This window comes from Sturnira hondurensis, unplaced genomic scaffold (assembly GCF_014824575.4).
Source record: "Sturnira hondurensis isolate 20B ecotype Veracruz unplaced genomic scaffold, ASM1482457v3 Scaffold0014099, whole genome shotgun sequence".
Classification (NCBI taxonomy): domain Eukaryota; kingdom Metazoa; phylum Chordata; class Mammalia; order Chiroptera; family Phyllostomidae; genus Sturnira; species Sturnira hondurensis.
Genome location: NW_028086730.1, coordinates 1,567,151 through 1,593,307, shown reverse-complemented (window position 1 = coordinate 1,593,307; position 26,157 = coordinate 1,567,151). Strand labels below are relative to the sequence as shown.

General features: G+C 62.2%; 1 protein-coding gene across 6 annotated transcripts in view; it reads left to right on the top strand.

The window, feature by feature from the left end:
- SHANK2 (SH3 and multiple ankyrin repeat domains 2) overlaps positions 1 to 26,157 on the top strand; it is a 285,739-nt gene that overhangs the window by 149,093 nt on the left and 110,489 nt on the right. For all 6 annotated transcript variants that reach the window (XM_037062593.1, XM_037062592.1, XM_037062594.1 and 3 more), the window contains 2 exons: positions 433 to 508; positions 25,799 to 25,881. In XM_037062593.1, the coding sequence (XP_036918488.1) occupies positions 433 to 508; positions 25,799 to 25,881 (159 nt within the window). The remainder of the gene's footprint in view (positions 1 to 432; positions 509 to 25,798; positions 25,882 to 26,157) is intronic.

Genomic DNA, 26,157 nt, shown 5'->3' with positions numbered 1-26,157 from the left:
TTTTCTTCCCAAAGTCCATCGTCCGCAGGCACTTAGATTTGGGGCCCGGCTTAGCAGCATCAGCTGAGAACATCTCTGGCAGCTCCTGCCTGCCCTGTGGGCTGCCCTGCTGTCCAGCTTGACCTCTGATGGGCCTGTCTTCTTTGCAGACCACCTCCTCCTGCGCCCCCCGAGCTGCTGACCCCAGGGCTCTGTCTCCATTTGGGAACAGAGCTCCAGAGTCCTCAGCCCTGGGGTTCATAGGCGTTCCCTGAATTTTACGAAGTTGTTCCCCAGAACGAGGTCTCATCTCCCTCCCGATCTGTCCACGAGAGAGTGGGTCTCCCACAGTGTAGGTCCGATAGGCAAGCGGCCCAGCCAGCCTCGTGGGGGCTCCCGTGCAGGGACCGCCGTGGCTGTTCTAAGTGATGTCTCTCTTCCCTCCCTGAACAGAAACTCGGGCTGACCGCAGCAAGAAGCTCTTCCGCCACTACACAGTGGGCTCGTACGACAGCTTCGATGCCTCCAGGTAAGGCACACCTCCTTCTCTGCCAGGCCCCCTCCGGTTTAAAGTGTGTGGGTGCCACCAAGGCCCTGGACCATCCCGTATGGCGCACTCGGGCCCCTTGCTGGTTTCCCCCTGTGTGTCCACCAAATCCCCCTTACTGTGGGCCGGGACGATGGAAACCACTGTGTTCCCTAGAGAAGCTGCCCGAGGGGCGGAGTCTGTGCCTACGTTGGTGTCAGGTGGGAGCACCTCTGTGGGGCAGCCCAAGGGCCCTGTTTCCAGGGGGAGAAGGCCTGGCCGTGTTTGCGGGGAGCAGTACGGATGTCACGGAGGGTGACCCTTGGCCACGGGCACCTGGGCAGCCCCAGGCAGGCAGCGTGTCCCCCAGGAATATTTAGGCGCCGCAGCTCTGGGTTTCCACCTCGTCTGCATTTTCACGGCCATCCCTGCCGTTGAGGGGACGGTTTTGTGCGAAGAAGGGCGACTCATCCCCTTGACCGGTGTGGCACCAGCAGGCCAAGCCTTTGAGCACCCGGAGGGTTTCCTTCCCTGCTCCCCTCAAAGGGGAGTCGGGCTGGCTCCTGCAGAGAACCCGCACCTTTGGGGAGGGCGGGGGGCAGGCGTGTGCCCCACCGGAGCGGGCGGTGCCCTGTTCTGGAGCAGTGGCCCCGGGAGCAGCCGGGAAGCAAGCAGTGTTCCTGGCCAGCGTTCCCACGGCCACTTTAGCTTCTCCGGCTCTTATTGTCCCCAAGCACAAAGTTTCTCTGTGCCCTTGCTTCAGTCACAAACACCAGTGTGCCCAGGGCATGGACAAGACCAGACAGACCGCAGGTCTCAGTGAGCGTCCCCCTATGCGGGGAAGGGAGGGACAGGCAGGCTGTGAGACTGGAGGGGCGGGAGGGCTCTGCCCCCAGCCCTGCTGGATAGCCTCGGGGGGTTGGGGGGCACATCTGAGAATCCCACCACCCGTCTTCCCCAGAACGGGCTGAGCCTGGAGCAGGGCCTGAACCCCCTCCCTGGGTGCTGCCTCGGGATCAGGTGTGATTTGTTTTGTTTTACTGAGTCGGAATTCAGGTAACCTGGAACTACCGTCTTTAAGTGCAGAGTTCAGTGGCATTGACTCCCGCCTGTCGCCTCTTACTGGTCCCTGGTTTCGCCATCCCCAACAGAAACCCCACACCTGTCAGCCGTCCCTGCCCACCCTCCCCCACCGCAGTGGCCCCAGTCAGCCCTCTGGACCGTCCACGTTGACAGAGTCCTGCTCAGAGTAACCTTCTCAGGACTCACCCATGCTCTGGCACGTGTGAGGGCTTCTCTCCTTTTTGTCTCTAATTTTTTGGTGCCATTTGTTGTAAGGGCCCTGCTTGGTGGCATGAAGTACGCCACCACTGTCTTCTCAAATGGGCACCTGCCCCCAGGACACACTCAGTCCCCGCCCCTGCCCCAGCCCCAGGCACCCACGGACCTACTTTCCGCTTCCATGGTTCTGACTCCTGCAGGGAGGGACCTGTGACAAATGGAATCACGCAGGGTCTGTCCTTCCGTGTCTGGCTCGTTCACTCAGCACCATGTCCTCGAGGCCCGTCCACATGTAGTGGGGGTCAGAATGGCCTCACTCGTCAAGGTGGAGTGACCGTCCATGGTGTGAGTGGGTGCGTCCTGTTTATCACCCTCAGTGGGCACGTGGGCTGCTGTGTGTACCGCCACTATAGCTGTCCATGTACAAGTATGCATTTGAACACCCGTTCGCTTTGGGGTGTGTGCCTGGGAGCAGACTCTCGGGCTGCACCTGGTTTGGGTGCTGACCGGTCCCGACCCCGTCTTTCATAAGCGAGCTGTGTGAGAACAGGTGCATCACGGCCAGCAGAGGGCCTGGGGCCCGTCCCAGGGGATCCATGGACTTTGAAGGTCTTGCCCAGATCGCCCACTTGTTGACCTGGAAGGGACAGACCGTGATGTGTGGCCCGGCCACCAGCACAGCCCAGAGAGGGTGTGAGAGGCCAGTGGCCCCCAGGGAGCCAGGGCTGACCCCGCTCTCGGGGAGAGCCTTCCTCTGGGTCAGGTGACTTGCTTTTGCCGCAGCAGCAGGAGGCTGCTGGCCAGAGCGGACCCTGGGCACATGGTCACGGTCATGCTTAGCATCCATTCTAGTAGGGAGGGTGCCTGAGACTCAGGGAGTACTTGGGCGATATTGCCATGGTTACTTTGAGGGCTGTCCAGACTGGGAGCAGGGTTTCGGGCAAAGGGGCATCTGAAAGCTGGAAGGGCCCAGGCAGCAGCTCGCACCGGGGCTGTGGCTTTGGCGTAGCCGTCACCCCGCACAGGAGAGCAGAGGGCAGCGGGCTGGCTGCCCAGGATGCACGCACGGGTGCGAGGGGTGCGGAGCGCTCGGCACTGGACTGGGCGGCTCCACGTTCAGGCGGCGCCCCCACAGGTGGGGTGAGTGGGCCGGACTCGAGTGCACGGGGACAAGACAGGACCGTGGGGCCAGGCGGGGTCCATGCAGGACAGCAGGCCCAGGGCGAGGGAGGACACGGCTGGCAGCTCGGCTGACAGAGACAAGCGGGAGGTGGAAGCTGTGCAGGGACGGAGCAGAGCTGCCCGAGGAGGGGTTGAGCCCCCGGCCACGGCAGGGAGACGAGCAGGCCAGCGGCCTTGTGCCCGAACGTCATGGAAGGCTGGGCAAGAGGACCTCCCTGCTCCCCCGTGGCTCCAGTTGCCCAGGCTGACTGTGAACTTAGCAGAGGTGGCCAGCAGACTTCACGTGCTGCAGTGGCCTGGGTGACGGGTGCATGTGGCTCCTGCTCAGGGACCAGAGGGAGAAGCTGACCGCCGGTGGCTGTGACCATGCAGCCAGGAAGCCACTGCGTGGTATGCTGGCTGCCACGAGGGTGCAGCCCAGCGGCAGGTCATTAGCTGACCCAGGACTCGAGCAGTTGCCTGATGAGACGCAGAGGTCTGGGTGTCTCGCCAGCCCCCGGGGCAACTATCCTAGGTGGGCAGGGGGGCTGCATCTGGGTGGGCTGCTGCTGGTGGCCCAGGCCACCCCACTGAGATGCAGATGTCATTCAGGAAACTGCAGTGGGGAGCTGGGCTCGACGGAGGCAGTTTCTGGGTCAGTCGGGAGGTCTCTCCCCCTCCCACCCTCTTTCTGCCAAACACTTCGCTCAGGGACTCAGCTGAAGAGCAGAGTGGCCAGGACACAGCCAGGCATTGTGGGTGTGTCCGGCTGCTCTGTCCACTTCCCCCTCCCAGCACCCCGCACCCACTCAGCATGCCCAGGGTAGGAGGGTCTAGAATTGTGGGTGCCTGATCAAGGTCAGAAAGCAGAGAACCGGGGGCCATTTCTGCACAGAACCTTACAGGTGTTTCATTTTTCAAATGCTTCCCAACACAGGAATCGGGCCTCAAGTTCCCACCTCCCCGAAGTCAGGTCCCAGCCTCATTAGTGTGGGGAATCCAGGAGTCTACTGGGACAGGCAGGGGTGACCTTGGGCCTCTCCCTGCACTGAGCAGACTCTGTCCATCCCCCTGCCCACCTTGCTCACCCACCCACCCATCTGTCCACGCATCTACGCACCCACGTGTCCATCGTCCACCTTTTCTTCTTGCATATCCATCCATCCATCCATCCAGTCATTCAGCTATGAGGCCGGCCAGCCATACTAGACAGCAGTCTCTCCAATCATCCGTCCATCCATCCACCCATCTATTCATCCATCTATCTCTCCATGTACCCAGTTCTCTATCCACACAGCCATCCATGTGCCTACCCACCCACCCACCCATCTATTCATCCACACCCACCATTCACCCACCCACTCCCCTAACCACCCGCTCATCTATCTGTCCACCTGTTTAACTAAAATCCGTCGCAACCGGACTTCCCGGGGCGCTGAGGATGGGGAGGTAAACCAGACAAGCACAGGCTCTGACCTCCTGTAGATGAAAGTCTGATGAGTGACGCTAACAACGAGGTTAACAAGTAAACGACCCAGAGGCCGCCCCGCGGTCCTGCTACGCAGCGACTCTGCGGGGCTGAGCTGAGGCCCTGGGGCAGGTGGGGGCAGGCCAGCGCTGCGCCGGGTGCCAGGGCGGGTCTCTGCAGACGTGGCTGGCATGTGGGAGCAGAGGCTCGGAGGTGAGCCGGGGGCCTGGGGGCAGGGGCGCGAGCGAGAGGACAGTCGAAGGGAAGACCTTGTGCTTCGTGCAAGGGGTTCGCGTGTCTTCTCACACTTGGGGTGTGGGTGCTGGACGGCTTGGAGCAGAAGAGTGACGTCATCGGACATACCTTGCTGGGGGGGGAACAGATGGACGGACGGACACACACGGTCCTGGGGCCATCACTGCATCCTGGCTGGCGTGGGGGCAGTGGGGCTGTGGGCCGGAGGAGAGGTGGGTGTGGACAGGTGGGTGGACTCCGGGGGCAGGGAGAAGACAGGACAGGAGGGACCCGCCAGAGCCCTGGACACGAGGGCCAGGGAGAGCTGGCAAGGAGCGTCCTCAGCGGGGAGCCCCCAGAAGCAAGTGGGGGCCACACCCACCCCTGTTGGTAGGAGTTTCTCTGGGTGTCCCTCCTACCATCCAGCCCCCCGGCCGCCTCTCATCTGCACGCAGGACGGAGTTTGTGAACTCACAGGGGGGCAGGGTCTGGGGAGGTGGCGAGGCCTCGTCACCCCTCCCTCGGGGCGGGGGTTGGGGCAGAGTTCTCTTAGAGACGGAACTGAAGGGATGGCCCAGGACGCCCGGGATGCCCGGGCGCCAGCTGCATATTCCCGGTGTGTTAATGCTACTTTTCATGGCTTTCTAGCACGTGGCCCATTTTTTGTACATTTTGAACTAGTGAGCGGAGGTGTTCACACGTGGTCTCGCACTTCAGTGTGTGTGGCCAGCGGGGAACCCATGAGGAAGGCTCCTCCCCCTGCAGCCCCCCGAGTCTCCCCGGGAGAGAGGCTCGGGGGCTGCTTTCCTGGGGGTCTTCCAGAGCCGGACCCCAACTGCTCAGACCCACGTGAGTGTCCCCGAAGCATTTTAAACCCTCGACAGTACAGGGTTGTAAGGATTCGACCTCACTTCCCAGCTGCATCACTGGGTGTCCCCTGGCCACCCCCGGGCCACCCTCGGGCCCTACTGGTGCCTCGGTCCCTGCCCTCTGGTTCCGTTCGGAGGCCATGCCTCCCACTCCCAGCCTCTCCCAGCCTCTCCCCGCCTCTCCCCAGCGGCATCCGTGGAGGAATGAATGAGAAAACGTGGGCCGAGTGCCCGCAGCCCCTTGGGGCACGTGCTCCGCAAATCCGAGGGCTGGATTGTGAACGCGTGTGTGGGCGGCTGGCTTCCCTCTGAAGCCCTGGCTTTGTGTTCCAGGAGCCTGCCGCGGCGTGTAGGTAGCAAGCACTGAGTGGCAAGAGACGTGATCTCCCCCCATTCTCCCGGGCCTGTTTTTCTTATTCCTCCGACTCTGAAACAGGGGCGCCCTTCCTGGGTCTGTTCACCAGGCGGGTTCAGAAGGACACACGCCCTTTCTTCCTCTCTCAGCATCGACAGCAGGGTCCAGGGGTTAATGACAAAGCCCTGGGGCACGTCCTTTGAGGGGGTCATAACGTCACTCTTCATTTTGCCCATACCTGTGTTTTTAATTTTTACGAGTCTCTATTGCTTCTGTGATGTTTTTGAAGCCCAGACAGAGCGAGGTGGACCTCTGGGCAGAGGCAGGGTAAGGCGTCTGCCGTCCCAGGCCGCCCCGCCGGCTCCCTGACTGCGGCCCCGGGAACCAGGTCTCCATTTGGGTAGGCCGCACCCCAGGGGGCGTGCCCCAGTCCGCCTCGTGCCCCTCTCCCTGTGGCTGTGCTCCGCAGACCCCATCAGACGGACGGCACCCCCAGTGCCCCGGTGGGAGACCTGGTGTCCCGCCACCTGCCCTCCTGCCCCCACACCGGTCCTCAGTGGGGAGCTGAGGGCTCTTCCCTGCCCTCCTTCTGCCTTCTGGGTTTCGTGCGTATTAGCCGCACCCCCAACGTCTGACTGCCCAGGGGACCCACCCCTCATCCATCCCCACACCACCTTTCTGCTCCTGCACAAATCTAATCCAAGGACCACATGCTTGTAGAAAGATAAGTGATTAACTAACTTATCCAAACCGCATTCAGGGCGAGGGATGGAAAGGAGCCCCATCGCCCCACCTGCCCCCCCAGCCCCGCTTGGCAGAGGGCCCGCTCCTCCCTCTGCTCCACCCTCCCGAACTCTGCGCCCACCACCCGTTTTTCTCGTGGGCAGCAGACCGCACCGTGGATTCCCTGCTGCAGGAGGGGGCGCTGCTCGGTCTCGCCCCCCGCTCTGAGTGGTCGTCCCCAATCTGCTAGATAACACCTCAAACGCCTGTTTCCATCGGTGCGTTTTAGACAGTAGCCCTTGACCCTTCGTCACATTTGTATCCGTGTCTGAGGTTCCGTGGGCGAGTGGGATTGAGACGTGGAAGACGAGACGAACGGGAAGCGAGCTACTACTGTGACACCATCAGTGTCCAGGCTTGCACCGACCCCGGGGGCTGGGCTGTGGCCCCCGCGCGGAGAAAGGGCTTCTCCTATCACAGCCACGGTTCCTCCCCCTCCGTCAGTGCAAACGCGTGCCCCGTGTGAGCTCGGCGTCAGGGCCGCGGTTTTCACGCAGAGTTTTGTTTTTCCTGGAGTTTCCCAGGGCCTTTGTTTTCTGCCCCCGCCCCGCCCCTTGTGGGAGGCATATTCTGAGTTCTCTAGCCAGCAAGGCACTGCAATAGCCCCCGCTCCTCAGGTGCCGCCGGGACCCCCACCACTCTCACTGGGTCCGTCCTCAGGCTGCTCCAGTTTGGGGTTCCTGCCAGGGTCCTACTCTCACCCCGAGGGTCCCTTCTGGGAGTGCCCGAGAAGTGAGCTGTTTCATTTCCCCTGCTCTGCTGGGACTCAGGCTGGAGTACACGCCCCAGGTGGGGACACTGGTTCCGAGCCCCACTGGAGGGCAGGGGCCTCGGCTGGGCCAGGCAAGGGCTCCTCATTCTCTCATATCCACTGAGTCAACAGTAAGTGAGCTCTGGCTTCGCCACAGCTGGTGCCGTCCATCCATTCGTCCATCCATCTGTCCAGCAGCACGCTCCTCATGGGAGGGGCTTGCTTCTGGGGCTGGCACCTTCTGGGTGTCCCCAGACCACGGTGAGGGGGTGGTTCTTCTGGCTAAGGGTTGGCCCAGAGCCTCTAAAATGGCAGAACTTTCCTCAAGACCCCCCTGGATACCCAAGATGCTGCTCTGCGTGGGGGTGGGGCGCCTTCCCAGTTGGGGGAGGGGCCTTTACCGGAGCTGCTGGGTATGGCCTGGGAGGCACCCGGAGAAGGAGGTGCAGAGCAGCTGAAGCTCTCAGAGGCCCAGGACACTGGCCCTGGAGACAGCCCCTGGGGCGGGGCCAGCCAGGCAGGACGCCCCAGACCCTTTCTTCTGGGCCCACTGGCCCTGGCGTGGGGGCTGGGAGCTCAGTTTCTCACAGCACCAAGGCTCCTGGCTCACTGCCCCTCGGGCCACATTTATACATTCCCAGGTGGTGAGTGGGTGTGTGGGTGTGGATGCCGAGAAAGCGTGGAGGAGAGTAGGGAGGCTGGGATCCGGGCATCGCTCCAGGCCGGGCCCTGGGGGGCCCACCGGGCCCTCAGCAAACTCGGGTGCGAACCAGAGCCAGGGCCCTCACCCAGGATGCGAGCCTCTCGGGCTACAGAGGAAGGTGTCACTGGTCCTCCCCCAAGGGCTCTATGGTCACAGCCACCACAGCAGCCTCTGGCTCTGCACTCCCCCCACACTGACTGGCCTCTGTCCCCTCTGCCCCATCTCCGCCCTGGCCGGTGGCCTTGGCCAGGGTCCACAGTGTGGCCGACCTTTCCTTCCACGGTCAGTGTCAAGCAACCAGCAGGCGGTCACTGAGTGCAGAGCCAGGAGAGAGGCCCTCGGCTGGGCCAACGCCCACCCTCCGCCCACCTTCCTCGGTGGGCTCAGGGTTTGACACAGGCCAGCCCTTAAATACGTGACTTGGTGTGGTAACTGAAGGACAGGGGGCAGCGTCCGGGCTGACGAGGCCCAGGCCTGCCGCCTGCCTGCCTGGGCCTCAGTTTCCTCGTCTACACAACACCATGTCACTCCTGCGTCCCTCCTGGTTATCGGAGTCTGTGCGTTCTGCCTGAAACTGCCGTGATCACCGGCCAGTGGTCCCCTGGGTGGGAATGTGCTCCGGGAATGACAGGCCCTGAAGTTCAGGGTTCGGGCCCAGGCTGCTGGCGGGGGCACCAGGCCAAGGGGTGGATGACAAGGCTCGTTCTGAAAGTGTCCCCAAGGCTGTGTCTGGCATCCCGTGGGCTCTCTAAGGTGCTTGTGCTACTGCCGTCCCCCCGAACAGAGGCCTGGTCCTCCCCCCCAGAAGCAGAAGGGTCTCTGGTGTCTGACTTGGGTCCCAAGGGAAGAGGGAGCGGACCCTCTGACTGGGTGTCACCTGGGCCAGGGAGCAGCTGGGAGGGTGCTCTGCCTTTGCCTCCCCCTACAGCACCTCCCGAGTCTGTCTGACCCCGGGTGGGTGGGGCTGACATGTACCTTATCTTCTCCCCCATCCAGCAGAGGGCCTGGCGAGCACTGTGTCCGCAGAGACGGGGCAGGGCAGTGGGAAATGGTCAGGTGAGGATGGATGGAGGGGTGGGTGACGGACGGATGGACAGATGGATAGAGTGATGAAGATGGATGGATGGATGGGTGGGTGGGTGGGTGGATGGATGGATAGATGGATAGATGGATGGTGGGTGGTAGGATGGATGATGGACAGGTGGACAGTTGATGTATGGATGGTGGATGGGTGACAGGTGGGTGGGCTGCTGCTGCCACTCCCTCCGGGACAGGAAGAAGTGCCAGGTACCTGCCTTGGCCCCAGTAGGACCCAGGCAGAGACCTCCTCCTTCTCACACCCATTTATGGTGTGGGCCCAGGGTTACAGCCAGCCTCCTCCTCCTGGGGGGCAGCTCAGTGTCTTTGGACGAGAATGTCACCAGCACTGCACACACCTGGCAGTGCCCCTGGGGGTGTCTTCCCATCAGACCAGCTCCCACAGGTGCTGGGTCAGATGCAGCCTCACTGCTCACCTGCAACAGGTGTGGGCTAGCTCACTCTCCCCAAGCTTGTTGAGGCCTGTCCCCCTCGCAGCTGGCGGAGGCTTGTCACGCCCTGGACATGCTCCCCACGCGTTGCTGCCAAAGCCCTCCCAGGTCCTGTTTCTATAAACCCCAGTGGTGCTCAGCCCTTAGCACCCTCATCCCACAGCCACGGGTTCGAGGCAGCGAGGGGGGTTTCTGTCCAAGAAACCTGGCTGACGGGCCAAGAAAGGATGGCTCTTCTCCATGGGGTAGTGTCCCCCTGCCTCCTGCCCCCACCCTGGGTGACCCTGTTAGGGGACAGGGCTTGGACTGCTGCTGAAACCGGGAGGAATGAGCAGGCAGGAAACTGAATGACTGGAAACCCAGCACGCTCCGACCCCCCTCCCTGCTCCCCCAGGGGCCGAGGAGCGTGTCCCCCACGGAGGCAGGACGGGGGCCGAGTAGGGGCCTGAGACATGGCAGGGTCACCGAGGCAGTGCCGCTGGCAGATCCAGTTTCACCGCGTGGCTGGGCTGGACATCGAGAGACGTGTGGAGATAATTCCCTGGGGCGCCCAGTTTCATCTTTGTCTAATCAGTTTCTGTGCTGGGAATCCCTTGGACTCTTTTTTTTTCTTCTTTAAGATGTATTTATTTATTTTTAGAGAGGAGAGAAAGGAGAGAGAAAGAAAGGGAGAGAAACTTTAATGTGTGTTTGCCTCTCGAGCTCCCCTACTGGGGGCGACCTGGCCCTCAACCCAGGCATGTGCCCTGACTGGGAATCGAACCAGTGACCCTTTGCTTCGCAGTCCGGTGCTCAGTCCACTGAGCCGCCCCAGCTGGGTCTCCCTTGGAGTCTAACCTCATAAGGGGAGGTGTCTCCGGCCCCGGGTGAAACTTGTGGGCACCCCGCATCGGGAGTGGGTCGGGCCTTACGAGGAGCTCCCTCCTGAGTGCCCCTCTGCTGAGGGTCTGCAGAGGACCAGTCCTCTGGCGCTGTCCATGCTCAGCCCTGGGGAGAGGAAGGAACCCCCAGGTGAGGGGGCAGAGCACCGGGGTCAGGGGGTGGGGGCAGTGCCAGCTCCTACTTCAAGGGCCTGCACCCTCCCGGGGGCCCATGGGTGCGAGTGGCTCCCAGGGAGAGAAACCAAAATGCCCTGAGCAGCTGATGTCAGCTCTCACTCCAGTTGGGGCACCCGGGAGCAGGGTCACCTGGGAGCAGGGTCGCCTGCACGTGGCAGCAGTGACATTTCTAAGGGAGGCTGAGTGCCTGGGGTGCCGCTGATGACGTGGTTCTGTCCCTCCCAGCTGGGGAGAGTGTCGAGTGGAGGGGAGAATGCGTGTTTCTGTTGCGGTGCCTGTCAGCTCGCACCCTGGCCCCGGGCCCACGGGCTCCTCTGCTGCCCTCCACAGCTCCCAGGCCTCGCCCGGGCTGGGATGCGTCAGCCCTGGAATGGCAAGGCTTTGAGAAACCATCCCAGCCTGCATGACCCGCCTGGGCTGTCTCGCCGTCTCCCCAGGGGAGGGAAGGGGCAGCTAGGATGGGGTGGGGGCCCAGTAATGACCCCCAGAGATGCCCATGCCCTAATAATCCCCAGGACCTGTGAATAGGTCCCATGGCCACCAGGATTAAGGGCATCAGCTGGCCGTGACATTGGAAGATGGCCCTGGAGTACCGCGTGGGTCCAGTGTGATCACAAGTGTCCATATGAGAGGGACCAGGGGGTTGGAACAGAGGGCGGGAGGCGTGACAACGAGCTGAGGTGGAAGGGGCCACCAGCGAAGGAGGCCGTGCCTCTGGAAACTGGGAAAGGCCGGATGCCTTGTCCCTTGGAGCGTCCCCCAGGAGCCAGCTGTGGGACGCCTTGACTCTAGCCCAGGAAGGCCCCACCACGGCGTGTCGGCCGTCAGGGCAGAGATGGCTACCTGACACACTGGCCCTTGGTGCCAGGACTCAGACCTGTGAGAGCAGGCAGTGTGGGCAGTTTGATGAGGGTCTGCCCACCGTCTGTCGTGCCCCGAGACAGGGAGAGAGGCCACTGGACAGATGGGGAAACTGAGGCTGCACGAAGCCCAGGCTCCTCCTCCCAGCTGTGCCAGCTGTATCCCCTACCCACCCGCACACCTGCACCCACACCTCTGACCAGCCCTACTCATTTCCAGAGGCCGTGGGATCAGAGCTGTGGGCTGGGCTCCTGTGCCTGCTGGGAAAACCTGCCACGTGCCCCAGCCGTGGGTCACAGTGGCTAGCCCTGGAGGAGGGGTGGCATTTTCCACTGAGGAGGCCCACAGCCCAGAACCCACCCTGAGCCCAAGAACCGAGGCTCTGGCCAGGGGTACAGCGCACAGGGCAGGGCTGGACTCAGGCGACACCTGGAGGAAGGCCACCCTTGACCAGCACTGTGACAGGGCCCCCCCGCCATGCCTCTCACTCCAGCCCATGTCAGGAGCTGGCCACGCCATGCTGGGCCCAGCTCATCCCAGGGCCTCTGGAGACCCATGGGAACGGTCCATGGTCGGCAGTGTCCTACAGGCCCGTCCCACTTCGAGGGGGCGATTCTCTGTGCATGGGACCCTGAGGGCCCCCCCCAACAGAAGCCTCAGTGCTTCATGCAGACAGCGACCTGTCCTCCTGACCATGAGGAGGCAGCAGGGGGGCCCCAGACCTCCAAGCACTACGGGGGGCCAGGGAGGAGCTGGCCCGGTGGCGGGCACTGAGGGCCTGCGGCCGAAGGCAGGCTTGCCGGGCTCCGGGAAGGGCTGGCGCCTAGCAGGTGGCCCCAGGGCTCCACTGCCCAGCTCCTCGACTGCACACGGGCTACGCAGCCCTGACCAAGTCTGCAAGTCTGCCTGCACTGCCACCTCCTATCTGTGGAGTCGGGGAGAAACCCGTGCCTCCACCCAGGGTGTGGGGTGAGAGACAGGAGGGGCGTGGGGGCTTCACCCCACGCCTGAAGTGTTGTGAACGCGAGCAGTTGTAGTCAGTGGGGCCGTCGGTCTTATCAGCATTCGCATTCAGGAATCAGTGCCCTCAGTCGTCGCCTGTCATCCTGCTCCTCTCGGTGACGGTGACGGTGACGTGGGAGGGAAGAGAGAATAAGATAAGGGAGGAAAGACAGAGGGGGCAGTTCTGGGGGCTCTGTTTCAGCTGCGACTCGTGTTGATAAACGCAGACACCCTAAGACTGTCTGATTAATCAGAGGGCGTTTTGGAGTTCAGGGGCCCGGGGGTGAGTCCTGGAGACTGCAGCGAAGCTGATTATCTTTCTGAAGATAAGATTTCTCTCCGAAGACAGGAAGGAAAGTGCATACAGTGTGGACAAGTGGCAGGCGCCTGGGGCCACGCAGGCCGCAGCGAGAAAACCGTCTGTTTTGGGGGGGGGACCGGGAACACGCAAAGTGTGGCCGGAGCCCTGGGGGTGCAGGGACAGGCGAGGCGGAGGGCCTAGGCCGGCTGGCCCTGCGGTGGGGCTCGGGCCTTAGTAAAGAATAAAGAAAATAAGCAGAGAACGGGGAAACCCTGAAGGACACGGGAAGTTGAGACCGTGTACAGCCTGGCGACTGGGCCGACTTACGTGGGAATGACGTGAGAGCTCAAGGGGAGGTGTGGAAACAAAGACCGGGTGGGACCTCCTGCACAGAGAAGGGACACGCAGCAAAGGACAAGTGTCTCCATCGTAAGACACCATCTTCCTTAGGGAGAAACAAGCAACAGCCCAGCTTAGGGGGCCGGTCAGGGCGCCTCCCCTCCAGGAGCAGCTCAGAAGGAACCTGGCCCCTAGGGCCCTGCCTGTGCCAGCCCTGAAGGTCAGAGGGCGTGCGGGGCTAGGAGCAAGGGGAACTTCCCCTGTCGTGTGTGGCCGTCGAGTGGGACTCCCAGCCCCAGCGTCCCGGGCCACCTGGAGGAGAGGTGGCCGTGCCGACTGCCAGAGGAGAAGGCACGCTGCTCGCTGGAAGGGAAAGCCCACCTGCTGCTGAGCTCGCTGGAGGTGGCGGGATGCCTCGGAAGACCAGAGATGTCAGGTCCAGACCCAGGCCCCTAGCTGCCCCTCTGCACAACCAAGGGGCTGGTCCGCCCCACTGTCAACAAAAGTTGCCAACCTGAGATGCAGAAAGACGAGAAACATCACGCCAGTACCCCCGGGGCAAACCAAGGAGCGCAACCTCTGGAAGACACCAAGAGGGCACTCCCCCAAGACAAAGGGGCAGGCTGCCTTTTGTAAAGAAAGCCCCTGCTCTGGTTCCTGACTGGTCCACTTTTATGCAGATGAGGAATCCAAATCACAGAGTTCTGATTGGTCTAAATAGCACAGTCATGATTGGTCAGAATGATGCATTCTGGTTGGTTGTTGTGGAGCAACTCTGATTGGTCAGTGTGTATGCAAATGAGGCTATAGCTATAGAGCCCCAGTCAGGCCTCAGCCCATTGGTCAAAAGACGATACCCGGAACTTCCTTATAAGGGTTGACTCATAGGGCAGGAACGCTGTGCAGGAGGCTGGCAGTGGTCTGTGGCTTCCCCTTGAAGTGCAGAGTGTGACAGGTCTCTGCCAGCATCTACCATTAGACTCTGACTATGAACTTGGCCTTGGCTAACCATGAGGAGCCCTTCTTGGCAGATATTTTTCTTCTTGAGGCTCACACCATCTGTGTCTAAAACCTATCGTTCTTTCCTTAAGGGCTTTTTGGACACTTCCTGGCTGTGGTGTGTCCTTTGTCCCTAACCACGTAATGTGCTAGCTGTGGCCACTGTACTCTGGATTACCTGGGTGGTCAGGGAGTCTGTGTTGCGGTGAGCAGGAAACTAGGCTGAGACCATGGGTTTTATTTAGCTCTCAACGTTCTGAACTGGATCGACTTGAGACCAGGGCCTGTTCTAAAACCTTCCTTGGAAAAGGGAAGCCTGGGCCAGCCAGCAGGGCTGCCTCAGGTCCTCCCTGCCGACGAGAAGTCGCTGGAAGAATAAGGGTCCGTATGGTTCTTTCCCAGCCCAGCTGTAGCTCGGCGGCTGCTTAGTTTATCAGAAAGCCCAGCATCCTTGGCTCTGGTCATATTCCAGTGCCTTCTGATTGGTAATCAGCCCACCTTCCCTGCTACAGCCTTCAGATGTCCATTAGGAAGCTGTTGGCTGCAAACAAGAAACACCCCACTAACGGTGGCTGGGCCCACGGAGGTGAGCCCAGAGGGGTGGGCACCTCCAGGGTTTGTTCCGGGAGGTCAGTGGCCTCTCTGCAGGCCCCTTGGTCACGAGATGGCTGCCACTGCTCCAGCATCACATCTTCAGTTCAGCCCTTCTGCCGGAATACTGGGGAAGAAAGAACACCAGGCAGCAGCCCTCAAAGTCTCCCTCTCCTCCCATATCATCTTCCCCAAGGGGCCCAGGAGACTTGCCCTCATGTCTCTTTTGGCAACACCACGTCCTAAGACCACCCACCCACTGCACGGCAGGCCGGGAAAGGGAAAACATGCCGTTTCCAGACTCTGTAGTGGGAAGCCAGCGTGGGGGAGGACCGGGAGTTGGGTATGTGAGAGGGACGAGGAAGAATCAGGGTCATGAATCCAAGCATGCAGTCGCGTGAGAGACAGGAACAAGGGCCTCCCGGAAGTGGTGGCTGTTGAAATGGGCTTTCAAGGATGCACAGGAGTTCAGCGTACAGGGGTAGCAAGCCTAGAGCGCACATTCACGGTTGTTGAGTATGGGCCCAAAAGTATGAGCTCAACAACAGCACTTAATCTGCCGTGCCCAGGAAGAGGCCTTCTCATCGGGCCCCTGAATGGGACTGGCAACAGCAAATCGGGGCACACGCCTGGCTAAACAGGATCTTTCCAGGGTGCACATGCGCACACATGCTCCTGCGCCCGCTCTCAGGTGTCGGCCTCTCTTTGCTTGTGGCCCTGTGCATCCCACGGTGGTCCTCCTTCCTGGCATTAACCAGCCCACAGCATGAGGTCCTTCCTCTCCGGTCCCGGTTGTGTGACGCAGAGCAGGATCTTCTTGGACATCTGGGGTGCTCTCTGAGGGGGACAGGAAGTCAGAGATCCATTCCCCAGAATGGGCCGTTACAACCAACATGCCCTTCCGCCGGTCCTTCCTCTCTCTGGGTTGTTGTCCAGGGTGGGGAGTATGGGAGCCCTTAGGGACCCCTCCCCACCTGGCCAGCCACCAACAGGTCCTGGGACACAGCTTCCAGCCCCAGGCAGCCTGGCTATGCCTCCCGCTGTGTGCTCCTGTGCAAATCACTCAACCCCTCTGTGCCTCAGCTCCTGGCCCCCAAAGTGGGGGCGATGACTGCCTGCCTCCTACAGTTGCCCCAAGGAGGGGTCCGTCGGGGTAGCGGGTGAAGCGCCAGACCTTTGCCCGCAGGCCACAAGCGCTCTGGGACTGGGTCGCCCAGAGTACCTCTTACTCCCGTCCCTAACTAAGCCCCAATTCTGCTCCACCCCTGCCTGGGGCCCACCCAGCCTGGAAACCCAGGCCCGGGAATGGGGCGGGTGGAGGGGGGCACATTTCTTCATCTTTCTGAAAGGGTTCTCCACAGGACCCTTCTGAATCTTTCTAGGGCACTCACAGACGACCCCATTTCTCAACCGTGCTTTCCTTGGGTCCTTTCTGCAGCTCCAGTGTCATTAACCAGGAACGTCTGACTCGTGTGGGAGGATTAAGACTTTTCTTAGCTTTTATTGTGTGTACCTACAATGTGGTTTATTTTGAGACACTCACGTAGATGTATTATTTGTATCTGTTCCAGCATCCTTGGGCCATCTAAAACATATTTTTAGAAACTGTGGCCACCAGCCCCGCCCGGCCCACCGCCTGTTTTTATCAGTAAAGTTTTATTGGAACGCAGCCACGCCCACTCATTTGCCTAGAGTGCAGGCCACCTCCAGGCCAGAACCAGCAGGGGGAGTGGTTGTGGCCGGGACTGTGGGCGCCAGCCGGGCATACTTACACTCTGGCCCTTCACAGAGAGAGCCTGACAGCCCCAATCCCAGAGTTTACAGAGCCCCGCCCGAGGGAAGGCAGTTGCCCCATAGAGCCGTGCCTCCCTCACACTCCAAGTGACTTTTATTTATTTTTTTTAAGATTTTTTTTATTTATTTATCTTTAGAGAGGAAGGGAAGGAGAGAAGGAGAGAAACATCAATGTGTGGTTGCTTCTTGTGAGTCCCCTGCTGGGCACTGGCCTGCAACCCAGGCATGTGCCCTGACTGGGGATCGAACCGCGATCGTGTGGTTCGCAGGCCTTCGCTCAATCCACTGAGCTACACCAGCCAGGGCAGAGTGACTTTTAGAACTGCCCCTCCTGTGCAGGTGGCCTCCTGCTTAATTTAGCCTCAGCACTTGGAACGGAAACAAGATGTTCCATGGGGGGAGGCTGCAGGGCCAGCTGGTTCAGGGCGAGCTCTCCAGTGCTCACCCAGCTGGGGCCCAGCCTCCTCTCCAAAACTCGGTAGCCATGCTCAGCCTGATCCCCAAGAACCAGACTGAGAGGTGTAGGTGACCTCCACCTCTCTGGAGGGCCTTGGACACTGGGGTGACCTGTTCCCAGGCCTCCTCAGTGTGGTCTGTGGGACAGGTTCCAAGGCCCCTCACTTTCATCTCTGAAGGAAGAGCAGTCGCACTCTGCCCTTCCTGTCTACCTGCAGTCCTCCTGTCCCCCCAACCTTTTGTTTTTCTGTTTTAAAGAACATTCAGTTCAGGGTCAAAGGGCAAGGTTTATACGGTGGCCAGCTGTGTGACCCCGGACAAAGCCTTCCCCCCGCCTCAGCGGCAGGACTGTCTGTGAACGTGACCCACCGGCCGGGGAGGGAGGCCATGTGGAAGGGCGACGTACACATGGCTGGGGGTACGGTGCTCCCATTGCAGGAGGCGGGGAGGGAGGGCCATCGGCCGGTCCAGGTTTGCCCCGGACCGTGTCCCGGGAACCCCTCCATCCCAGGCAGCCCAGGACAGTGGGTCACACCATCTGCATCGCAGACCGTACACGGAGTCTGGCCCAAGTTCCGTGCTCGAGGTGACTGCGCGCTGACAGAGCACCTGCTGGGACACCCGGATTGTCCCTTTCCCAGTCAGGGAGCCCCGGCTCAGAGTCGGCAAGGGGCCTGTTCTGGTCCCACCACCAGCTCTTGCCAGAGTCAGGACTCAAAAAGTGTGCCTGCCTCCTCCTTCCGACAGGCAGTGGGCAGACCAGGCCAGGCCCCAGGCGGTGGGCAGACCCGGCCAGGCCCCAGGGAGCACTCACGTGTTCCCGGGAGAGTCAGCGGGACACGAACGAGCAAGGCCCAAGTGCAAACCCAGTGACTGACGAGGAAAATAAAGCGGAGGTGAGGGCTGAGAGCCAGGGGCCTGGAAGGCGTGTCTGGGCAGGAGGGAAGGCCCCCCCCAGTGGCAGTGACCTTGAGGACCTGCACAGTGGTGGTGGTGTGGCTCCTGAAATCCCAGAGCAGCACTCCGGGGCGAGCAGAGGCAGAGCAAAGGGACTGAGGTGGAGAGAGGCCGGCCGGCCAGTGGGAGGCAGAGGGGCCCAGGCGAGGACCAGTGGGGCAGGTCGCTCGGGGGCCTCTATAGCCCGGGCAGGGGGCCTGAATTTCTATGTGACGCTGACGGGAAGCAGCCAATGTGTTTTAAGGGGGACGATACTGAGGATGTATTTTATATTTAAAGGAATACAATGTTTATTGTAAAAGTCTGATGCATTGTGGGTAAGGAGGTGGCGGCCCAGGTCACAGAGGTGCTTGGGGGGGGTGGGGCCACCTTCAGCCTCCAGGGCAGCCCTCTCCCCCTGAGACCGAATTTCCGTGCATCTCTGAGAGGCACCCCAACCAGGCGTCATTGTCCCAAACACTCTTGAGCTGCGCCTTTGTCTTCTCCACCTGCTGTTCTTGGCAGGTGACAGGCCTGGCTGTGTTCAGGAAACGCTTTTCGGTGATTTATTACAAAATAATGAGACAATTTAATTTCCATCAGGTCTTTGCACATTACGGCTTCCGTTAGGAAACCCGTGTATCCCCAGTGGTGTTGGCGACGGGGAGAAACCAGGCGGGAGAAACACTGAGCGTCATTGTGACTGCGGGTGTGAGAAACGGCTCCCGGGAAACCTGGGGCGTGTGGCTCCTTGGGGACCGGGACCAGCGTCCTCACCGACGTGACGTGAAATGACGCCTCTTCCCTGCTCTCGGGGCGAGGTGGGCTCCCCGGAGCTGGGTGCGGCGTCACTTGTGAATGAATCATGGGCGTTCATCAGCTCCCCACCCGCCCGTGACCCGTGAGTGCCCCGACACGGGCTCTCAGGGCCCAGGGTGGCCCCGGTGCGGGCTTCCCTCCCCTGGGAACTGGGGCGGAGGCCAGAGGGCCAGAGGGCAGCGCCACGGGCTCGGCTGACCGGGAGGCAGGCAACAGAGGGCCGCGGCGTGTGCGGCCGAGAGGTGCCTTCTCCGCAGCAGCAGATGACAGATGACTTGGGGAACCCCTCCTGCTTGCTCCCAGCTGCCAGGCCTTCCCGAGGACAGGGCTGGCCCTGTCCCCACCACCCGTGGAGCCGCCCTCTGTTCCACTGAGTGGCCAGCGCGGCCGTGGTGACCCGGGCCGCCTGCCCAGCGGGGCCACCTGTGGAGGCCCCCGGCACCCGCTCGGAGGAGCTGACGGGCTCTCTCTCGAGCTGCACCGTGCTGATTGGCAGGGCTGGGAAATTTCTAGGACAGCCACCGCCATCCCCAGCCCGGAGCGCCCTCTTTCTAACAATGTCCCAGTTCTGGCCTCCATCGGCTGTCACTGGGATGCTGTTACACGGTGCGTGACTGAGGCGGGGCTTCTCCTGGGCGTGACCTTCTCTGCCCTGGGGAAGGCGGGGCAGGGGCCCGAAACTGCTCTGGGGAGGGGCTTTCCAGGGCGATACACGCCCCGGTCTCCCTGATGGGGGTCCTCCTGGGTCTCCCAGGCACAGCACCCCGAGTCCGCGTGAGCCCCACATCCAAGCAGCCGTGTTCAGCAGGCCCAGAGCCCACTCTCAAAGCACCTTTCTTTTTGCCATAAACAGTTCTATGGTGATTATGGGAATTCTGCCTTTGAACCTGGTGACCTGTAACCCATGGCACTGGCTCCTCCGTAAGGTCAGGCTGACCCTAATCCCTGACCCCTGACCCTGACCCTAACTCCTGACCCTAGTCCTAACCCTAACCCCAACCCCTGACCCTAACCCTAACTTCTAACCCTAATCCCTGAACCTAACCCTAACCCTTGACCCTGACCCTAACCCCGACTCTAGTCCTAACCCCTGACCCCTACCCCTAACCCAGGAATTCTCTCAGAGGGAGAAAACCTAGCTAGCTGACCCCGAGCTAGAGTTCAGATGAGTGAGCACCGACGCGTCTCCTCGTCGGTTGTGGTTCGCTGTTTGGTTTGGAGCCTGAGGATTCTGTTTTCTGACCACAGACTCGGGGGTGGGTTCCCTGATGGTGGAGGGGTCAACCCCCTGAGACAAGCCTGAGGAGGGCGGCACGTCTAAGCCCAGGCACCGCGCGTCCCGCTGCCCAGTGGGTGTCTTCCCCAAGCCTGCGCCCCACCTGACACTGACTCCTACCCTGGGAACTGGCCCTCCCGACCCCCTGCAGGGTCGCCACGACTTTCTGTGGACAGCTTGGGAGAGCGGGTGCCCTCGCGACCACAGACGTCTGCGTGCAGTGGCGTAGACGGAAACAGGGCTGTTGGGCCGAGTTCTCGCCCATGGGCAAGTCAGCCTTGGGTCAGGCCTGGCGAACAAGGGCTGGGGGGACAGGCAGGGGACAGTTGCGTGTCTCCCCCCTTGGCCTTCGTGAGCAATATGGGGAAGGCACGGCGGTCCCGGGCCTGGCGGGAGCTGCATTCCAGCCTCTTGCTGCCTCTCACCTCGCCCTGGGTGTGCAGGCACCCAGGACCCCAGGGTGACCGGCCCCTCCTGCCTCTCCGTGGTGCCTCAGAACCTTTATCCATGTGGGTCCGCCTCTGTCTGCAATGTTCCCCTCTGCCCCTTCCCCATCCAGCCTCCCCGCCTGCTCATTCCCACTTACACATTAGTCTCCCTCCTACAGGAAGTCCTCCGGGCCCTTCTAGTTCCCACAGCATTGTACTATTTTCTTTTTAATTGATTTGTATTCAGAGAAAGAGGAAGGGAGGGAGAAAGAGAGGGAGAGAAACATAAGTGTGTTGCTTCCTGTGCCCCTCCTACTGGGCACCTGACCCACAACCCAGGCATGTGCCCTGACCAGGAATCGAACCAGCGACCCTTTGAGTGTAGGCTGGCACTCAAGGCACACCAGCCAGAGCTCACAGCACTGTATGGTAACAGATTATGGCAGCCTGGGGGCCTTCAGACTTCGGACAGCTCCACTCCCTACAAAGGCCCTCTGTGCCTGGCATCTGCTGGCAGCCTTGGTGCCCCGTGGCTTGCGGCTGCTGTGGCCCTGCCTCTCAGGCCGCCCCTGTTTCTCTTACAAGGGCCAGTCGTTGGTCTCAGGGCTCTCGGGGAATCCAGGTGGATCTCACCTCGATCCTTAACTGGTCACATCTGCAAAGCCCTTATTTCCAAACAAGGTCCACTCACAGGTACGGGGGTGTCAGGACTTGGCCGGTCTCTCCCGGGCCAACCCTCAGCCCGCTCCCACTGACGTCTCCGTAAGGGACGGATGGGGCCTGGCCCCTCCTCTCCGTGTGCCTGGCGGCCAGTCCGTCGCCTGACACTCTGTGGGGCTCAGTAAAGAATGGCCGCCGCCCTAATTCACACGGTCCCCTGGCAGTGGAGCCATCGGCCTTTTCCGACCACTTCCGGACCCAAGTGCTCAGGCACTGCGGGAGGGCCATCGTGCGAACCCACAGCTAAAAGCCGCTTGCAGCTGGTCCCCTCCTGTGGTCTCCTGAGGAGGGCAGACCCCAGGGGTGTCTGAAGCCGGCCAGTGGGGAGGGGACGCTCCTGTGTTACTCCGGAGTGTCAGGACACGCCGCTGCAGCACACAGCAGGGCGGCTGGGTGGGCGAGACACGGGAACCTTGAATGGGCTCTGCCGTACGGTCCCCTGGGAGTTTCGGCGTGGACTTGTGACTCCCTGTGCCGTGGGCTCTGCGTGGAGCCCGCCTGTGCTCCTCAGCAGTCGGAGGCCCTCCCGCTGGTACATGTGCGGATGTGGGCGCCTCACGCTCTCCCAGGCGGCCGGTGCCCTGTGCTCGGTCTTTGCACGAACCAGGAGAGGTGCCCGCTCCCCTCAGGGCCCAGGACTTCCACCATGCCAGCATCGCTGTCGGCATCTCCACGGTTCTGTGATGGCCGTGGTGTGGCCTCCAGTTCCACCGCGTGTGGCCCACATGGCTGCACTTGGTGGGGCCGGACGCCCACCCCCCCACCCCACTTTGCCTCTCACAGCTCCCGCTATGGGAAGCCACCGAAGCAGGGGACTTTGTGGGCACATCCAAGTGGCCCCCGCCCCGTCCAGAGTACACATTTGAAGAGAGCATGGCCGGATCACATTCTCTGTTCACCAAACACAGGCAGCATCCCACAAAGACCAGCTGCTGTCTCCCTAGGCCAAGTCCCTGGGGGTGGCGTGGTGTTAGCCCCAGGCAGCCGGCAGGTCCTGGGTTAGCAGGGGAGAAGCGCCCTCGAGGGGGTGCGGGCGGTGCTCGAGGGGAGAACGCGTGGCGTTGCCCCTTGTGGGGAGGGTTCGGGGTGGAGGGTCTGCGAGTCGGCCGGTGTTGGGGGGCGGGGTGGGAGGCAGGGACCCACCGAGGGAGGGACCATAGCACATACGTCCGTGGGTGTCACAGAGGCCCAGGGTGTGAGGAGTTGCGTGAGTTGTAAGGCCGAGTTCTGGGCGTTTTGGAGCGGTGGTCAGAAGAGCCTCAGCGGGGAGGCCGGACAGGGTTGCATCATGGCCCGGTGGCAACACGCAGGAGCCCACCTCCGTGCCACGGCCCGGGATGTGGCCGGGGCCAACCTGAGACAGTTTCCGGGTCCGCAAACCGGCAGCAGGAGCCCCTGAGAGCTCTTCCGCTGCAGGAAGGGTCTCCCGGGGGCCAGGGGGCGGGGCCTAGTCTGGTGAGGGGCTGCGCGTTCACGCCGTGTGGGCAAGGCTGGACCTGAGCTTCTGTCCGAAGGGCCGACGCTTCCATTCGAGTTTCCTTTCACGGGTCCCTGCAGAGGCTGAGCGCTCAGCCTGGGACAGCCTCCCACTTCGTCCTGGGCTTTGGGGGCCAAGGCAGCTGCGGGCCGTTGGTGCTCCGCCGAGTGTGGTGGGGGTCTAGTCACCCCGACCCTGCTCCCCACCAGGCCCACCCTGTGGCCTTCCCGCAGCCACCTCCCCGACGACCGGGTCCTCCAGTGGACTCCTGTTTGTGTCCACGCTTGCTTCACCCTGTCCTACACACACAGTGGGGCGCATGGCCCTCTACGGGGTGCTGAGGGAATCGAGTGACCCACAAGTGAAAGTCCTGCTGTCTGGGGCCTCACGTCCCCTGGGGGACTCAGCATGATGGGACAGCCGGGGGCCGATGACGGCAGCTCTCCTGTGTTGGGAAGCCTGCCCTCCCGTGGATGTCCGGGGGTCTTGTCTCACTTGCCCCTCCAAGCCCCACACGGCAGGAGCAGTGATATGCCCTATGATGACGTGCTCTGTAGCTGGGGAAACTGAGGCTCAGGGGAGCGAAGCTGGGTGGCAGCCGAGTTGGGATTCAGATCAGGTCTGGTGAGTGGAGGGAAGCAGGTCCTGACGGGCAGGGCTGTTCAGATCCTGGGGTGCTCAGGAGTGGGGGGCCGTCCGTCATGGCAGGCTGGGGCACCAGCGTTTGCTCGGCAAGCAGGGGGCCGCCACTGCAGCTCAGGGGCAGGGGCTGCGTGGGGCAGAGCGCCTTCAGCGGGGAGGACCCAGTGGGGCCAGGAGCCGGTCTCCTCCTCGGCCCAGGAGGGCGGGAGGGCAGTGCACTGACACCCACCCTGCCCAGGGCGCTGCCTGGGCTCGGACGGGATCGTTCACTGACTCCCCCCGAGGCACAAGCCATGGTGTCTGTTCCCATTTGGCAGAGCTGGATTTGAGCTGATGCCGTGCCCACCAGGACAGAAGGCCCCGCCCCACGTGGGGGAGCCAGCCAGCACCCAGCTGTGCTGCCCTGACCCGTCCCTGCAACGGCACGGGGAGGGGGACAGCAGGTGGTCTGCACGCAGGCGAAGCCCATGGCGAGGCCGGGCAGTACCTGGTGCTGTGGGCGGAGTTGGCTCTGTGCCTGGAGCCCGGGATAAGTTCACCTGAGTGCTGGGCAGAGACGGGTGTTGGGGGTGTGTCCGGGGCTTCAGTGGCCAGGCCCTCGGAGAGCCTTCCCCAGAAGAGGGGCAGGACCGGTGTGGGGTTTGCACCTGCCCAGCGCAGAGCCGGCCGTGGGGCCAGGGGAGGGTGGGAGGCAGTTCACATCTGCATTCCAGTTGGTGAGACCGTGGAGTGAGAAGGGTGGAGGGGCCCGGGGCAGGGTCCGCTCACCCCTGAGCCCCTGCCTGCCCCAGCCCCCAACTCCCCTGGCTCTGGGTCTGGCTCACCACCAGGCCACTGCGGTTCCTGGCTGTGGTTATGGGAACGGCTCCCCGGGGCTCACTGGCCCACCGCACTGCCGTGGGTATCGACCTGCCTGCCCTCACGAGAACCCCGGGAGGCCTGTGGTCTGTTCTTGCCGCCTGGTAGTGGGAGGGGAAACTGAGGTGGCTGGGGGGGTGCGGTCAGGACACGACTGTGCTCTCCAGCCGGGCCTCCAACCTCTGTGAAGCAGCCCTGCGGCCCCTGTGTCAGGGGAAGCTCTTGGCTTCCGCCCGTCACCTGCCCTCGTCCTCCGGGGGCCACCTGTCCAGCTTGGCCATGCTGCTCCCCCAGGCGGCTGCGTCCGGGGGCCGAGGGCTCCCTGCAGGCAGCACCCGGAGTTCAGGGCAAGGCTGACCTTCGGCTGTCGACCTTCGGCTGTCTGGGGCTGGAAGGAAGCGTGTCCACACGTCGTGCTGTGCGCCCAGCCCCTCCTTCTGAGCCAGGGCCCCGGACCCTTCGGGCTTCATTCCCCACAGCCTTTCCGGAGCAGCCTCTCCCGGAGGATCCTTCCTCCTTGCCCCCCACACTGCCCCCGAGGACCCCGGAGGAGGCTTCCACTCCTGCCCATCCCCTCCACAGAGGCCCTGCTCCTGACTTACTCGAGGGGGGTTGACGGCCGATCCCTGGAGGGAAGCAGCCCCCAACTCTGGGGAGGGCCCTGGTCCTGCAGCCCCCCCGCCAGGCAGCCCACTTGTGCCCTGCTCCCCGCCGCCTCCTGGGGGGACAGCGTGGCAAAGCGCCCTTCCCGTAGGTGATGGGAGGCTTGGGCAGCTGAATCAAAGTTGAACCTTTGCATTTCTTTCCTTAAAAAAAAAAAAATACTGTGCCAAGAAACAGGCCCCGTGGCTTTCCTTGCCTGTCAGGGGGGACCCCGAGGCTCCTTCTCCCGGCCCTAAACTCAGCGTTCTCCCAAAGGAGGAGCGACCTGCCCCCCATGAGAAGCCCCCCACGCCGCTGCGCTGAGCAGAGCCCAGCCGCCTCTCCTCCCGCCTGCGGTTTCCGCGCGGGGTGACGCGGTTGATTGTGGGGGCACCACGTTCCCGTGGACGGAGAGGGAGGGGTCGCTGCGTCTCCCGGCGCTGGCTCACGCAGAGAGCAAATAGAATTTGATTTTTTTTAAAAAACCCTTGAAGAAGAAGGGGGGAAAAAAAACAAAACTGCTGCCTCATTTCTGGTCCGGCTGATTCCATTTGCTCCCTGGAAGGCGCATCCGGCCCGGGCTCCTCCGCGCGGCGACGCTCGCTCCTCCCGGCCGCTTGCCGCCGTCCCTGCTTTCCAGTGCCCGGAGCCGCCGCTCAGCCCTCCTCGCTCCAGGCCTCCCCACCATGCGTGACTCCTTCCTCCCGCTGGCTCCCACTCTGCCTCTGCCCGGCCCCCCCTCCCAGCCCCGTCGAGCCGTGCCCGCCTCTCCCGTTCGCCTGCCCCCCAGCCGCCTCGCTCCTCCTGCGCCCTGCGCTGCCTAGCTCCCTCCATGCTGCCTGGACCCGGCGAGCTGGGTGATTAATTGGCTATGATGATGAGCGTCCCCGGTGGAGGAGCCGCGGCGGTGATGATGACGGGTCACAATAATGGTCGCTGTCCCCGGAATTCTGTCTACAGTGACTGCATCATCGAGGAGAAGACAGTCGTCCTGCAGAAGAAGGACAATGAAGGCTTTGGGTTCGTCCTGCGCGGGGCGAAAGGTAAGAGCCGCTGTTCACAGCCTCCCGGCTGCATTCACATGTGGTGTGTGTGTGTGAGTGTGTGTGTCTGTGTGTGTGAAAGACGTTCCCCAGCTCCGAGAGAAGCCTTTTTCCTGGGGGCACTTGGTTGCTAGACAACCGTGTTCTCCACCATGCCGCCTCACTCGCAGCACGCCGGGGCCTCCCTTAGGAATGTGGCTGATTCTCTGTGCACAGTGTTGCTCCGGGCCAGCTCTCTCCCTCCCTCCCCCCGCCCTTATTCCAAATCACCGGTGG